The sequence below is a fragment of the Lampetra fluviatilis genome, chromosome 2 (assembly GCF_964198595.1).
Source record: "Lampetra fluviatilis chromosome 2, kcLamFluv1.1, whole genome shotgun sequence".
NCBI classification, from domain to species: Eukaryota; Metazoa; Chordata; class Hyperoartia; order Petromyzontiformes; family Petromyzontidae; genus Lampetra; species Lampetra fluviatilis.
The window spans coordinates 14,000,589-14,017,940 of NC_136276.1; the positions used below are offsets into that span (position 1 = coordinate 14,000,589).

The window sequence follows — 17,352 nt, forward strand, 5'->3', positions numbered from 1 at the left end:
GTCAGAAGTAAATAAGTGTGGAGGGTTTTGTTCACGTTAGCCACAACTATTTGGCCATTTCCCCCTTTTTCTTCCTTTTAAAAGGCAACATAAGTAACCATGTTCGTCACGATTACGGATAGCTTCACGTTTCTGGGAAAAGGCATGTTATATTCAACCCCTGCACAAGGTTTCTGTACATAGCCTGGATTTGCAGAGCGGCTAGTGAAACAGGATGACAACAGTCGTGCTGATAATTGTAATTATAAAATTGCATTTAATATGCTAATGAGCAAAAACACTACTTTCTACTCCAGCAGGCCCTGCAATCGGAGAGTTTTTTTCCCGTGATAAGAGGCGGCATAATTTTGGTGATATACATGCTCAACGGCCATGTCGAGCATATGTTAATACAAATGCAATACTCATGTACAGTACAAAGCACCAAGAAAAATCGGCGTTATTGCTTGTGTAGATGTAGATGAGAACGTTCTAGGCTCAAGCAAGCATCGGACGATGCCCATCTCTCTAGGTGGCCATGAGACACCGGTGGAATTTCCACATTCCTGTGGCCAGAGCCCGTCTATCCATATGAAAAGTACTGTTAACTTCCTGATAAATGATTGTCACGTAATATTGTTGATGGATATGAATGTGCTTTAATACAGGCATAAGCATTTTACTAGAGGTAATTCAGTTTAACTGACATGCACACCGATAATCTACTGGGTTACAAATCTTCATGTTAAAATTCAAATATGCATAAGCATTTTCCCTAAGCAGCTGCTATAAATTGACCAACTGTATTTTTAACCAGCAAAAATTATAATCTCACCCAATATCCTGGAATATTTAATGTTGCAGCTCATGCTGGTTATTGTGTTATACAGAGATTGCTAAACAGCCATGGCATTTCCTCTAATTACGCAACCTCGCAGTCAATATTTAAAAAGCATCCTAATACTACAAATGGGTTGTCATTTGAAAGTTAGGGGAAAAAAGTGGCATATTAATGGAACAAGTCAATGGTTTTGCACATACATGAAACTGAAAGCATCATCACCATCCCAGCATGAAACTGTTTGAGTACATCTGATACATGTCATTTTATGAGAATTTCTCCCTTATTTAAAAAAAATTGGATAATGTTTTTTTCTATCTGAATTAGTCCTAATTGTTTGACACACTAAGCCTGAGTAAAATCTTCTTAATGATTATTTTAATGGTCAACCACATATTAAAATTACTTGACTTGTACATCCGAAATCATGCAATTTCCCACCAGTATCCACAAGGTCAATCACTGAGTAACATCTACATAGCATGCTTCTGAATGTGAGATCAATACAGAAAATACACAACCTCAGAGTGTACAACCAGACCTGAAGACACTTTTGCATCAACATGTGTGTCTACTTGTATCACCATGACAACCACAGAATGTGCTGCCTATTTGGAAGACACCCAAATTGGATTTGTCAGAGTTTAAATTGAGTGCGACAAATTGCTCAGTGAATGTGTGTGAGGCTGTGTGTTTGTATCACACACAAGAGGAGCGGTAGTGTAGCGGTTAGCGCACTGCGCTAAGAACCCAAAGACCCGAGTTCGATTTCCGCCCACGGCCAACACCAGTGACGATTATCTGAACCGGTCCTGGGTCTCCCCTAGGTCGACTCAGCCTCACATGAGTATCTGGTGCAGTATGTAAACATCGCCACTGGGGAGACAAAGGCGGCCGGGCGTGTTGCTGGCCACCCACTCCCTCGTGTGTTGTTCCGGCCTTCATAGGTGCTCGCTAACAGCACTTGCCCCAACAGTCTGTTAAGGCTATACGGGGGAACTTTGTCTTTTGGTATTACACAGCAAAAAAGCATTGCATCTCCTACTAAAGCGTTAAACACGAAAAGAAGTGATTGTAGACGTTTTGTGTGCCATGCACAGAAGAGTCCATCATTGCAAATTTAATACTGTGTCACAGCAAGACTGTGCATACATCCATTAAGACAAATAACTGAAATCATAATTTAAGAAATTTAAATTCATCAATGTGCTAAAAAAAACTGTGGTCATCCATCAAGTTTGGATACACATTTCGAGCATTGAAGAGATTGCATTAAACTATTGTGAACAGCCCATGGCCAAATTACCCCGAATGTACCTTATCCCTTCAGATCTCTTGGCCCATGGCACTAAGTCATTTTGACCAGGCAGATACAGTAATGGCATGGGCCTTCATACCTCTTAGAAAAAAAAAATGTAAGTTCAAAACAAGGTTTGCGGCTCTGCTCCTTCATTCACGTGCTGGGACATACACTGGAACCTACTGATAGGTTTCCATATCTGAGTCGTGACGTAGTTTCCTCCGTGTACTGTTCCACCGTGGTCCATCAACACATCAGCATTGCATCTTCCATCATGGCACAACTCAGTCATGTATGGAAGCAAAAACGGCTGAGCCTAGCAACTTAACGTTGCACTGAAAACACCTGCATTGTTTCCGTGATGTTGTATGGGAAGGAAACCTGTATTATGCTGAAAACTCACTCAGACACCATACGGGCTTTCCATATGCAATGCCAGTATTGCATCTTTGGCATTCACTGTTTCGTTTTTGTACGCAACAAGATGATGGCTGAGCACGCCGGCCTGATAGCCGCGAGGTGGCTGGCTCTGTTTGGACTTGTCAGACGGATGTCTGTCATCACATCGCCTCGTGCCTCTCTCGACCGTCTGTTGTTGCTACCCGACAATTGCACAAGACCTGGGGAGTCGCGAATGGACAAAAAACTGGCGGCGGCAGGTCGAGACAGATTTTGCAGCCTCGATTGAGGGCGCTTGGAAGGCTGCGGTGGATCGGTCAACACGGAGGGCGCTCTAACGACGTGCCGGTCAAGCGTATCAGTGAGTGAGTGAGAGCCAATGGTTCTCAGTGGTCGACATAGTCCACAGTTGGGTACATCACTCAACAATCTGATAGTCGGATGGACTGGGGTGAAAATGAGTGAAGGTCGAGATGTTGAAGAGTAGAGCAGTCACGGTTTGTGGCTCCACAGAATGCCCACTTGGACGCTACGTCAGTCCCGACTGCGCGATTTCCCCTCGTTACACTTGAGTGGCACAGCTGTTCACATTATAATTACAAAGTAGGGAGCTAATCCTATTTGTTTCAACAAACCTTTAGTCATGCACTGTGTACATGTGGTGATTTTCAATTAATGCCTCTGTTCTATTGCCGATCACAACACCCACCACACGTTGTGAGTTGGTGTTTTATTTCTCGGCCGACGCCTCTTGCGATTTGCAATGCACATCTGGCATAATTGCTGTTTCAGAAGCAAATGACGTTGTTGGATTGGATGGCAGACTATATTTCTATGGATGGATTGTTGTGTGTGCTCAGCACATGCTACTGAAACTGTATATTCCCTTCAGCAGTTCATCCTCTGCATTAATCCAGTACCAAATCGTGCTTTGTGCAGCCATATGGCTCTGTAAAAACTACAGTACATGCGCATTCCATAAAGCATGTAAAATCACGTCAACACATGCAGCTGGTCCATAGGTAAATATTATTCAAGTGTATTCTACTATCTGAAGACTGCTAAAACCATGGGTACAATAGCGATTGTTGAAGCTTGCTCATTATCAATCACAAGAGCTAATTATTCATAAATAAAATACTAACATTATAAATGCATAATATTAAAATAAACATGGTTAATCAATGCATTAATTAATATTTACTGTACCTACAACAAAAATCTTATCTTAGGATAAAACGATAACTGGCTTAAGGGGTTGATGGAGAAGTTGAGAGGAGAAAATTGATATTTTTTGGAAGGAGATACTTTCTTGTTTTAATTCGCAAGCATACCTGCTAACCCCTTATCAGTGCCTACCTTATTACAGACCCAATTAGACCGTATTGGTCACCCAACGTTCATCCTACAAAGTCCCATCACAAGGGAGAAACACATACAATTTTTTTTGCCGTATTGAAATGGCTGTACGCCGTATGGATTTGAAAACTCAATTTCCCTGTACAAGAATACAGGTAAACTGTATGGGTTGACAGATATGCATAATTATTGATTGAATTAAAGTTTGAAGTCAAAATACACCAAGAATTCAAAAGAGATGTTTCCACTTCAAAGCCCTGCAGACACTGAATGTGATGTAAACAATGCCCCCAAACGCTCATGAATGGACATCGCTGATTGGCTGAGGCTTGGTCAGACCACTTTGGAGCTCGCCGATTGGCCGAAATTGGCGGTCGCGTTCTCGTCATAAGCCCATCGTTAACAGGGAAATGGTCGGTAAGCGAACACATTGGGCTCTATCGAGGCCCGTCATGAAGCCATTAGTCATTAACAGGGGTGGTCGTTAAGAGGGGTTTTACTATACGCATATCAAACAATTTATTCATATACAGTATATTTACATTTCGTCAGCAAGTATGGTTCTTGTGTAATTGGACCATGAAACGCAGTCATTTATTTATTCATGACACGATCTTCAAATAAAACACGATGAGATCTGAATCATCCAACTCCTCATAGATTTTCACTTATCAACATGAATTTACAGCTCTATACAGATTTAAGCAGATTACATTTTCATAACCATCCAAACCAACGTTTGCGCCCACTGCTTAAAATTAATATTGACTGGTATCTGCATCTTCAAATATAACTCCTAAATGCCATCTTTCACAATGGATTTAGAATTTGCGTTGTCACCGTGGAACAATAACAGGTATTTTGAGATAGAGGATTTAGCTTCTTTAGCCTGCTAGAGGATTAATATTCGACAGGAATATAATCTGTGCTGCATCCACACAGAACTAAAACGAAAAATGTATGTCAATGATGAATTTACTTGGGATTATAGCTCCCAGGGGTGTGTGCTGTTGTGTTTATGATTGGAACTGTACATCTGTTTTATTTCGGCTATACGTAGGGCAATAGTTTGGTTTAAGGTTAAATTGTATTTTTGTAATGTAAATTACTTGTGACATTCCATTGTTCTACCACAGCAACCACCTACTGTGTGTTAAGAGGGTACCATATCGCTTGGTTGCTGTGGCCCTACATGTCAGACATTGTGCTGTAACTTTTATCTGTCATAACCAAAGGCATTCAGTATAAGGCCCCAGGCGTCCACATACTTATCACATAAACACGAACTCCTATGAAAATTGGTGTTTGCCATATTTGAGCAACCTGCACAAAAAGTGTCAGGGGCACTCGACACTGAACTCTGTAAACAAAACCATTACAATTGAGCTCCAGCACTGACCAGCACAAGTCATGAACAACATTAAGAAAAAAAATCAAATCAAAGGTTGGCTTTTGAAGCACTTTAAGTTTGGAACAATCTTTCCAAAATGTCAAATGCTCCCTATCAATTCCAATATGCTGTTTAACTGTCTGACAGCACCTGTCCATGATAGGAAGAGAGATGTGTTTGCCCCTTGCAGAAAAAAACTCTTTATGTGTTCACACCATTTGGCCTGGAAGAATTTTTGTATAGTGCCTTGTGAAATGTGCCGCAATCTTGTCATCACGCCTAGATTGCCTCAATGACTTTTAGGGACTTCTATCGACTCCTACAAATAACACAAGTTATTGAACGAAAGAGAAATGTCCAAAAACGAGTTTGATCATCCGATACCTTTTGATATAACTTGATTTATCTTTACAAAGCCATTTTTTTTTATTTTAGCAATGCTAAAAGTAATCTGGCCATAGTATTATAAAAAATTACGACGTTATAATACAGTATAGATAGACACAGCACTTTGAAACAATTTAAAGTAATACATAGCACTGTGTTGCATTAACAATGACTAAAGAAAGAAAATAATTTTACCTTTTAACGTGAATATTGTCCTCCATTTCATGAGTATTTAATCCCCATAGTATACATTATTAAACAAGCTCCTGTAGTTAGTATGAATTAGGTCATTACAATTATTCTCCAAATTAATGCAAGAGCGGGCAAGAAATTCTTCCTTGCCCAAGTAATTTTAATTCCCTTGTCCTTTTTGCAAACTTCTGTGCATTATAAATGCTGATCATGCACTTTTCACGGAGGCAGGCATTACATTTAAGAAGTATTGCTTGTCATTGCTCGGCACACACCTCCCAGGAGCTTGAATAATATATTCGAAGAGAGCCCCATTTGCAACCTCTATTCTGGCCCTTGAAACTTTAAGCAACCACAGATGCATGATGATTACAACAAATTAACCTTGTGACATGAGGTTGTTTTCTGCAGAGAAGCGTGAGTCGAGTACAATATTCAGAAGTGCAGAAAAATCTCAAATGTAAACAAAACTGTAGAAGTGCAAGCACTCACGGAGCTTGCGTTCCATCTCGTCACATCGCCGCACATCGTTCACAAATCTGCGCTGGAAGGTGTTGACTCCTGGGTTCAGCTGCACATGGGGGGAGAGAGAGAGGTGGAGGCATCATGAGAGAGGGTGAGAAAAGGAGAGAGTGAGATAGATTAAAGAGACATGATGGACATAAGGATGGAAGGGCACACAGCAAGACAGAGGTGGACAGAGGCAAACCTCCATTTAGTTGCAAATCAAAAAAAGAGATAGGAGATTTCACACCATACACATGCACTAAGTGTTGAATTCACACATGCTGGAAGCCAGAATGGCACACTTCACTGCTCTCTCAAATGACATCTCTGCTTAAGGTCTCCAAGCTGCATCACAGTAGTACAGACGCAGTGTCATTCGTTTGTCAGTCGCGAGAGATTGACTGCGATTTGAGCATTCAGAGGCAGCATTTTAAAAAAGTCTGATACTTTGTGACACTCAAGTTTTTCAGCACAAGTAATGGTGTCAGGCCTGGCTAGACTGTGTTTACACATCTTGAAAGACCTCCTATGAAGGACAAGCCATAAATGTCTTATATGGCCCAAAGAATGACGATGAAGTCACGCATGGCTGATCTTTCATATTTTGGAAAGACAGTAAAGGGTCCTATACCCGAACGCTGGCTCAATGAACAACTAATTCTATTTTCCAAGTGCTGTAAATGAGATGTTGCTGTTATATAAAATTGATAACTTGTAAAATATGTGTAAGAGATTCTTAAATAAAGTTTATTTTTGCTAAATAAATAACATAAATAAACCAGTTAATTTAAACGTGATAATTTATGACAGTTACCCTTTGACAATACCAAGGCCAAAGATGTTATTAACGTTATGGCACTATTATTTGCTAACATTTCATGATGCTTTCACAATTTACAAGGAATACTTAAATAGTCTGAGTCAGTGCCATAAACAGGATCATGCCAAGTGCCATCTCAACAATTATCAAGCCATGGTTGTGAAACCAGGCCACGTCAACAGCTGGTCAGGTTCTATAGATCAGCACTGGGAATCATGGCCAAAATGATCATCCCATCATATCTCATCTCACAATTTCTAAGACACTGCCAAGAAGCACATGTTTCATGTTGAAATAAAACTACCTTCAATCACGTATTATGCGTGCTCCCTTGTGCAACATTTTTTCAAGATTGTGAAACTACTGTACCTTGTTAATACTGCAGCGCGATGTGACTGTCATACAAAGGTGAACACCAGCGTCACAGAACTGCAAGGGGGTGGCACAGTTGAGGTTTTGAAACCATGGATCCAGATTTCTGGCGTCTTGATTTTTGTGTGTGTGTGGAAATGACAGCCGCTTTTTTACGTGGTAAATTCTGCATTTTTCGATTCATGTGTAACTGATTTCACACCACTACCCTTGCCACAATTGCAGAATGGCCCAAAACGGGCAAGGTTAGGCTCGGGCCAATGATGGCTTTGTGCAAGGAGTGCTGAAAGGGAATGGCAGTCCATTCTACATAAATTCACGTGTGTTTGATGCATTTAGTATTTTGACACAAAATATGGAGCTGAATTGTATTGCTCTAAACTTAGCAGAAAAGTGGTGGCATCAACGCACACACATGACAAATAATAAAAATGTGATGATTAAAGACCGAAAAAGATGATGATGGTGTTTTTATTGTTGCTGATTGTTGACAATGCTCCGGCTGCTGCTGATGATGATGATAAAAAATTAAGATAAAGAACGTGGAAGAGGTCGTGAGTCCTAAGACCCATTTTTTTGAGTGTTTAGAGTGTGGGAGGAAACTGGAGTATGTAGAGAGCCCACACTGAGAAGGGATAACACTCAAATATCAACACCGATTAAACAATCCACTGCGCTGTCTTCTCCTGGCCATCGTCTCCTAGTTATTTTCTCCTGGCCGTCTCCACTGATGGCCCCACATCATCTGAAACATCAAAGGTAACTGAGTCTTAATTGGGTGCCTTTTTTCGTGTGCACTTTGGAGGTATAGTTGTTGGTGGCTAGTGGCTCATCACACGATAGGGGTTGGTGTGGGTTAATATATTCAGGGTTGGTGAATCATCAGTTTTAGAAGCAACAGCATCATTATATTCATAATAGTTTCCACCCATTATCATCAATCAACATTTATTATAATCGTAATATTATCATATTTATGTTTCGAAACATTATCACTGTTATTAGTATGACTGTTATCATCATATAATGATATTCAACCTCATCATTATCCTCATCATTGTTGTTATTTTTCGATTTAAAGCTTTCGTGACTGCAGGGATTCATCTTCTTGGTTCTTTTGGTAACGTCACGTAGAAGGGAAATAATAAAATAATGAAAATAAAACATAAAATACAATTCTCACGACGTTTCGGCCACAACGCAAGCAGCCGTCCTAAGCCACCCACGATTAGCACAGTTGGCGACATAAGGTGTGACAGACGTTCAACATTCATTCGTCATACACATTAGCCTGTGATTCCTGTCTGCACTCGTCCAGATGCTGCTTGGCTATGGTGTACAGTGCAAAATGGGGCTTTAGAATTTCCAGCTGATGGCTGACTTCTACAAAAGTGTGAAAACCAACTCTACATGAATCATGCCCCATGCTGAAGATTATTTCTTACATCTAACAAATTACTGTGTTTAATCGTATCAATTTCATTTAATTTCCACGAATAACAATTACTTTTTTCCCAACTGCCTGGATATTTGCAGATGGATTAATATTCCTCAATTGCTAAGTAATGACCACACAGCAATTTAGTTATCCTTTAACATAAAGACAGGTCTGGCCTATATAACAAGGGGTCAGTGTTGGAAGTCCAATTGGAGTACTGTTAAGGTCAACGTTTGAAGAACAGGTTTAGGCATTTCCGGAGTTGAGGTTGGATATTCCTGTAAATTAACTTCAATGGGCGTAGTTTTGGGGTGACTGCCTATGAGTGCTTCACTTATAAACAAACCTGTGCAGTCACTTGTATAGAAATGTTCCACGGTGAATTATGACACAGAACTCTTTCTTAAAAATAAGAATTGCACTGTGAAGGTGAACCCCCTCCCTCCCTAGTCCCCCACCATGCAGTTTCAAGCAAACATTATTCAATAAAAAAACACATTAAAATAATAATTTAAAAAACTGCCACTAATAACAGTAAGAAATAACCCCACAATGATGGTTAATGTATTACAGCTGAATGTTTTTCTTGTTTAGAAGGACATTCATAAATAATATGGTGAGTCTGCTTATTACTGTATTATTAAGGCCAATCACATGTGTGAACACCTATCTCCAGCTACCTGGGTGTAAAGGATATTTAATGGAAAGTGTCGTCCTTGAGAAGAGAAATTGGCCTTGGTCTTTCAACTTAATGTTTATTATTATTATTGATGATTCCAGAGATTTTCACAGCATTGCCTGTAAGCCAAGGTGTACTGTTGTCATATCCAAATTAAGCACCAGCAATTAACTGCAAATCACTTATAAATTAGATGTTAAATTTAGCTTTGTTTTGACGTCGGTGCTTGAATAACACAGAGCTAGGTTAATGTGTGTTCATATTCTCATTCTTGTTTCTCTACATTGGGCTGCATTCTCCTGTACAATCTTAGAACTTAAAAAATGACCTCAATCGTTTTACTTCTGAAATCAATGTTTATTATTTTAGTCGTTGTAGTTTCTCTCTTTTAGTTGACATGCATTACAGTGTAAATAAGGATAAGACTAATTAATTTGGTTGCTCAAGTTTTCTTTACTTAACCAGGTGAGGAACTCAAGAAACCAGGTGTGTCTCATTTGCAAGAGTGACCTGGTTGACCAAAATTACACGAACCCACCATGGGTGATCAAATGGAATGTATATTACACTCTTCAGTTTCACACTTCAATGCTACTGTTAGTGGCATATCATGAATATCTTTAACACTGCAGTAGGAGTAATGGCTTCACATTACTCTCGGTATCCAATTTTCATCATGCAAATTAGAACCTGCTCTCGTTTGCCTCTTTATGTTATAATGTTTATTCCATCCCACCTTCGATTCAGTAAGTACCATAGTAGGCATACATATTGTGACATGTTTTCCGGATATGTCCCCTTAATATTTTTTGGGTTTTGGACAATTCTTGTATGTGTCTGTTGTTCTGTTAACCCAAATTGCCTTCTTCTTTGTAAAACTCTTCAGTTATTTCCTGCGGTTAATTTTCATTGATTGTTGTAATGTTGTTCATTGGTTGTTATAAAAAGTCATGAAGCAAATCTGAGGCCATTAAAACTTTCTCCATTTATGAGTATTCATAGATTCTCTATCATTCCACAATTTAAGTATTTTATTTCTATGTAAGCATTTTGTAAATACGGGTGTTCAATTTATTTCAACAGCTGATACCAGGTCATTGAAGATTTCCACATTTATTCTATCTGGTCTGTAAGGTTTCCTATTTTTTTAAATGAAAATTTCAGTGGTTACTTCTTCAAGCATAATATCCAAAATATTATCCTCATTTGAAAATATATTTTTCTTGGGGTTTATGATATTTATTGTGTATTTGCTATAGAGACCTGCATAAAATTCCTCCACTGGTTTTATGATTTTGTCTCTATCATTCGTTATGGTTTCATCTTGCTCTCGAAGGGGCTACCAATTGTGATTTACAATTCATAAATTAACTTTTTGCTGCTTTTGTGCTCCCATTCTTTATTATGAGGTCTTCAATCACTTTTATGTTGTGTTCACAGATTTCTACTCTCAATATTTTCCCAATGGTTTTACAATGTCCTGTGGTGTACTCTGTCTTTTGTTGTGCCACCTGAAACAAGAACCACAATTTACTGATGAATAAAACAACTAGACTCATGAACAAGTTATTGGGCAATTAAGAGAACATATTATTACGTATTATTATCATTATGTTTACCCAGGAATGTCTCACTGACTCTTTCAGGAGGGTCCTGTCAAGTTATCGCAGGAAGAGGCCATGTCACTTAGTGTGATCCCAATTGAGTAATTTGTAGGTAATCACGTAGCATTGGGATGTTTGGCCAATACCCGCTACTATTGTTTGTTTGTATTTAGACAATAAGCAACTCCAGCAATGCCCCCACTTAGAGGAGTGACAAGCATTTATTGCATGTCAGTAACCTCAGAATAGATAACCTATCCTGGGCCACATCGCTTCCACGCTCTCTACTCTTAGTTATCATTTGTAATTTTATTCTGTAATTTAATTACGATACTAGCCAATAGAATAAGTGTAAAAGTCAAGGCCTTATTAAAGCAATTTGCATTTCAATGTATGCCCCCCCCCCGCTCCCCAAATAACTGTAAAGCAACAATGTCCAGAGGTGACACAGGATCAATGTTGGCCTCTTGTCTATAATGAGCTAATGACGATAACCAAATATTAAATCGACTGCAATGAAGATCTTCCTTCAATGCAATGCAGTGCCCTGCTCGGAACCTTGACAGGATTAGATGTGGTGGTTTTCTGTTTAATACGCTGGAAATATGTGTTCATACCAGACAGTGGGAACGAACTGCATTGTGCCACATTCTAAACACCTTTTATATGTGAAGGTCAGAGGTAGCTTCATGTGTCTACCGACGTGTTTTCACTGCCTTTGGGTCAGAAACACAAGTCAATATTTCTCATTTCATTTTTTATGGGTCATGTCACTCGTGTTCCACAGGTCCGGTGATCTGCAATTACACTGCATTGGGATATGCCTCGTGTGCACTGTGTCTATTTTTCATTACTCCCGCAGGGATTTTGATTTAAATACCTTACACAACCTTTATAGAGCACTTTGGGAGGCATTCGTGGCTTGTGTTGATTGCATTTAACATGCGAGTTAGTTTGTTAGAGAGCCAGAATACAGGTCATGGATCCACCTTGGGGCATTCAGACCAATTGTATTTTGTTGTAAATTACCATATGCGTATATATTTGCACGTATATGTTATATAGCTTGTGAGTATATCCTACGACGTAAATTTAAACATGCAACCCTGAGCAAGATCTTGTTCAATTGTTGCTTAAAATAATTTGTTTGAGAGAATATGAGTACGAAGATGTGTCAATGATATTAATCACATAAACTAATTTATTTTAAAATGGAATATGTAATGTTCTGTGACTGGGGAGCTAAAACATTTGCCATAGACGACAATCATTTTTTGGCTTTGGTAAATTTGCATACCTATTTTTCTCACAGGCCACGAGGCTTGAAACCAACAACACAACAGCATTGCTTCTGACACAGAATTTAGTGCCCTGAGGCACAAAGCCAAATGCTAAGTTCTGGCATTTCTTTTATATAAAATCAATATGTAAACGGTAAGCACCAGCTATATTTAGAATCCTAATACAATCATTAACTCTTTGTATTTCAACCGCATTGGGAAATCAGACGATATACTGAAACACGGTTATCGTAAGTCTGATTAAAAAGATAGATTTGGATTTAAAAAGAGATAAACGTTTCGTTGCTGCAAATGATGCAATGCAAATGTGGTTTATCAGCCATCTAACATAATGAATAACTTCCAAATAACAGTTAAGTGTGAGATAATTTGTATTTGTAATTACTGTTCGAGAAAATGTTGTAATAAATGTTCGCTTAGTTTCTTAGCGTATTAATTATGCATATATGTATCACTTATGTAGAGGAAATTAGAATGCTCGACTTTGGAGAGCAGACACCGCTAATAATTTTCTAGCACTTAGCATCTAATTCTGGGGTTTTTCACATTAACATCTTAGAGTGTTTATGGTTTACGCTTGCAATGTGGTTATTTTTTCCAACTCTACGAAATCAATGTGTCTATAAATATAGCTGATTCTACCAAATTATACTCCGTGACAAATTCATCATTGTAATTATACATTGATCGTATTTACCAATTAATATGTACAACTTATTACTGTTATTACAGCCTTTGCTGTCTATACCAAGTCACCCAGGATGCACCCGACCTCATCAGATCTTGGAAGCAAAGCAGAGTTTAATCTGGAAAATGCTTGCATGGGTGACCACCATGCACGAACAGGTTGTCATAGGGCTGCAAGGTTACGTTGTTGGCAGGAGATGAGCCCCCCCCTCACACGTCATGGGGAGGGGACCTCATCCAGCAGTGGATTGACAAACGGGCCGTACATTTATAATTGTTGCTATATAAGGACTGTGTATTAACAGGGCGATGCTGTCACACTGGAACGCCACTGGATGTGTGAGCTATGGGAGCAGACACACACCACTCTGGAGAGAACCACAGACTTAATAGTGTTTGCGCCACGAAATTGCTTGTTCGATTTTTCTTCTTCTAAATACCAACCATTAAAAGGCTTCACTTTAACGATAACATGGTCATAGGTATGCAGAAGCAACCACTGCTCAGTCACATACCACTTAAAACATCAATATCAGATTTCTTGAATAAATCAGGCAGTGAAATGACTCCCTTATTGGCTACTCGGTGATAAAATATATATTTGTACATTCAGAAAGAAACAACAGAATGTGTTTTAATGCTATAATCAATTATAATTTCACATGTGCACTAATTTATCGACAAGAAGGTCGAATAGGTTTGGGGAGAAGCCATTCAAATTACCCAGTGACTTAAATTTACACATTTTTTTTTCATTAGTTATTCCAAACACTATTTTTTGTTACATGATTATCATGTACGATACAGCGCCTAAAGAAGTAGATTAACACTGCAATATTCCAGTGCTTACAGTATTCAGTATCTCATTCTCAAAATAATTTGGCCAACTGTAATGAAACCTCTAAATAACACAGGTCATAGAAATACAATTCAGAGGTTCATCTTCGCATCCAGCGGGCAGGAAGAAAAATAAATTTGAAAGATCTGTTGAACAGGGCATCCTTTCTAATAATGTTCTATGTTGACTCAACCACCATCTTCAACAATAACCCAGTGCTTGTGCATTATTTCTATCAGAATTTTGCTTTCCGAAGGAATTGACTGAGAAGTATATTTGTAAAATTAATTCTGCTGCTTATTATTACCCAAGGGCTTTGCAAAACAGTTATTAAGGAATATTTGCACCCTCTTAGAGTTCACATATATACACACAGCCTTTCTAATGTGCAGTATATTTACTGATTTACTCACGATGAACTGTTTGTTGTGGTTTGTTTTATAATCGTAACTCATACAATAACGAGGCACACATGCACCAATTTCTATCGCCTTGCTTTCTAGAGTTGCCCAAGATTCCATAACATCTACTACTTATTCACAGCCATATTTCACGTGTGTGTATGTGTGTGTATATATAGGGTGCCTAAGCAATATGGAAAGCTGTCACCCATTTGTGCTGGAAGGATGTCTGATGCAAGTAGTTCTGCTATAAAATATGAAGTCTGCATACTTTACGGTTGCATTACTCTTCTTTATCTACACAGAGTCAGTGGTGCATGTCACCATATAAACATTAAAATTCTGCGTGGCTCATGCAGACATTCGACTAAAATTACATGTAGACTATGCATGTGATTGTACAAACTGTGCTAAGCTTGGCATGGGGGTAGCCACTTGAGGAGAATCACTATATATAATGGCGATATGGGTTTATGGGAGACAGCTTTGAGCATTGCGTTGAAAGCTTCATCCCCACAACAATGTATGTATCTTAAGGGCTACAAACAATCAAGGCTGCAGCATATCATGTACAAAACAACTATAAATATAAATAAATACCGCTGCAGGATTGCAATTTTACAAAATATATGTGCCGTATTTGTTTGGAGGTAAGCTAGGGCTACTTAATCTCTCTGGTATGTAAGATATAAGGGTCAATTGTGCAGACACACAAATCCACATTTTGCGTTCGAGTGGGATATTAATAAACATTTAAATTTGTAACGTGCGACACAGTATTAGCTTGCCCTTGAAGGCAGATAACGACTCAGAGGTGCGAGGAACCACAGACAAGCGGGAAAGGCGGCCAGATGGAGAGTCAGACCCAGATTACTCCTCAAACTTTATGGTCCTCTAGATATTAATGTGTTATTGGCCAATTCATGAGTGTTTATAAGTGTAGGATTAAACGATAGCATCCAAAATAAACCACGTGTGCGAGGGAGCAACACTCTATCCCATACAGATAGAACAGGTGGAGTCCACATTTTTGCTGTACTGCCTTCTCCTGGCAAGACAGGGTATGGTGCCTCGACACCCATGATCCATTTTTCGAATTATATACGGTTAATTTTCATATTTACGCCTTTTTCTCATTTACCATTGTTATAAAAATATATCTATTAATAACGTTTGCAAAACCATGTCTCTATCCAACTCCGCTTTTGATATTTAGCTTGGTACTATCACCACGTATTCATAGTGTAGCTGTTTTTGTAAATGGTTGTAATTCATTTTCAAGATATGCTTTTATTTAGGCTTTAGTTTGTGAGAATATGGATTGCATTTATTTCCACTGAGTCGAATATCATTTCATAGCCTACAAAGGCTAGGCATATTAGTCTAGTCTTCATATGGCAGGATGGAAATGCAAACGTGTTATGGTGGAATGCTACGTTTTTACAACCAATCCAAGGAGGCAGTAGAAGCTGTATGAATCGCCTTGATAATTAGTCTAGTGATTCGTCTCGTGCAGAATATATACATTGATCCTGTAAGGTGTTGATAGAAATTGGTTTAAAAGATTATCTTAATGATAATCATCTCAAAAGCCACAAGTAATGAGTAATGTCCAGCCTTCAAAAAGTAGCGACCTATTTGCGTATTTTAACCTGCTTTAATTTCATTTATAAAGATGCACTACTACAGATTTGTTTTACCATACAAATATAAAAATACATAGATAACGTTTGGTATTTAAATACAGCACGTACATTTCAGACTGATAGTCACAAAATGCATCAGTTGGAATTACCATTATTTTGTTAGGTGGATGAATGCAACAATACGACTGATAATTCACTTTGGAACAAAACATGTTTCGTTGTGTTATTTCCTAATTGCTTATGCCTCAAAAGTACAGAAAAGGCCTATTATTCCCCACAAACTTGGCTTTTGTGACCAGGACACAAAAGCAAAGTTAATAATCCTGGGTAGTAAGTGTTATTTCCTAATTGCTTATGCCTCAAAAGTACAGAAAATTTATATTATTCCCCACAAACTTTGCTTTTGTGACCAGGACAGTGATATTTTGAAATTTACCTATGTTCAAATAGAAAACGTGTACATTTGTGTCTTTCGTTCACGTAAAGTCCTGGTCACAAAAGCAAAGTTTGTGGGGAATAATATCTAATTTCTATACTTTTTAGGCATAAGCAAATCAAAAATAACACTTAGTACCTAGGAACAAAAATTGGGTTACATAGTGATATGTGGTACAGGAAACCATATGCTCAACGTGATTTGTTGAACGCCTGTTTCGGCGATACACGGTTTACTGTGAGGTCTGTTTTCCAGAACACGACAGTGTTGTTTCGACTATACGCGGATTGGCGCTGCTCAGATTCTCACCTCCGCATCGAAAAGCAGTGCCACGAGAGTGCTGCGTCCATTGGAAGGTGTGAATAAATCGACTGCGAGAACGATTTATTTACCATGTATGTTTTTGCGTATATTTTTTGTGTGCATGTTTTTGTATGTAAATGTAACACGTTCAACACGCACAACGCAATATTCACACATTGCAGCATGCATCTAGCCATCCACTCGTTGAGGACGTCAGCCAGACGGCCACCTCGATGGTGAATCATCATCAACACGTTCAAGTGACAGGGTCAGGGGCGAGCGTCGGGCGTGAGAGTGCCGCGGTGCGGGAAGAGGGATGGAGACGGCGGTTTTGTGTTGTGGTGAAATCGAAAAATAAAGCGTGTACACATACACAATAAATGGGGAGCGACTCAGCATCCTTGATCACAATAACAAGTGCGGAAATAATGTACAATTAAATCTTGACTTAAAGCTTTCGTGACTGCAGGAAT

At 38.8% G+C, this 17,352-nt stretch overlaps 1 protein-coding gene across 2 annotated transcripts in view; it reads right to left on the reverse strand.

The window, feature by feature from the left end:
* Positions 1 to 17,352, reverse strand: part of LOC144943197 (V-type proton ATPase 116 kDa subunit a 1-like) — a 228,886-nt gene that overhangs the window by 209,581 nt on the left and 1,953 nt on the right. For both annotated transcript variants that reach the window (XM_078870471.1, XM_078870461.1), the window contains exon 2: positions 6,340 to 6,418. In XM_078870471.1, the coding sequence (XP_078726597.1) occupies positions 6,340 to 6,418 (79 nt within the window). The remainder of the gene's footprint in view (positions 1 to 6,339; positions 6,419 to 17,352) is intronic.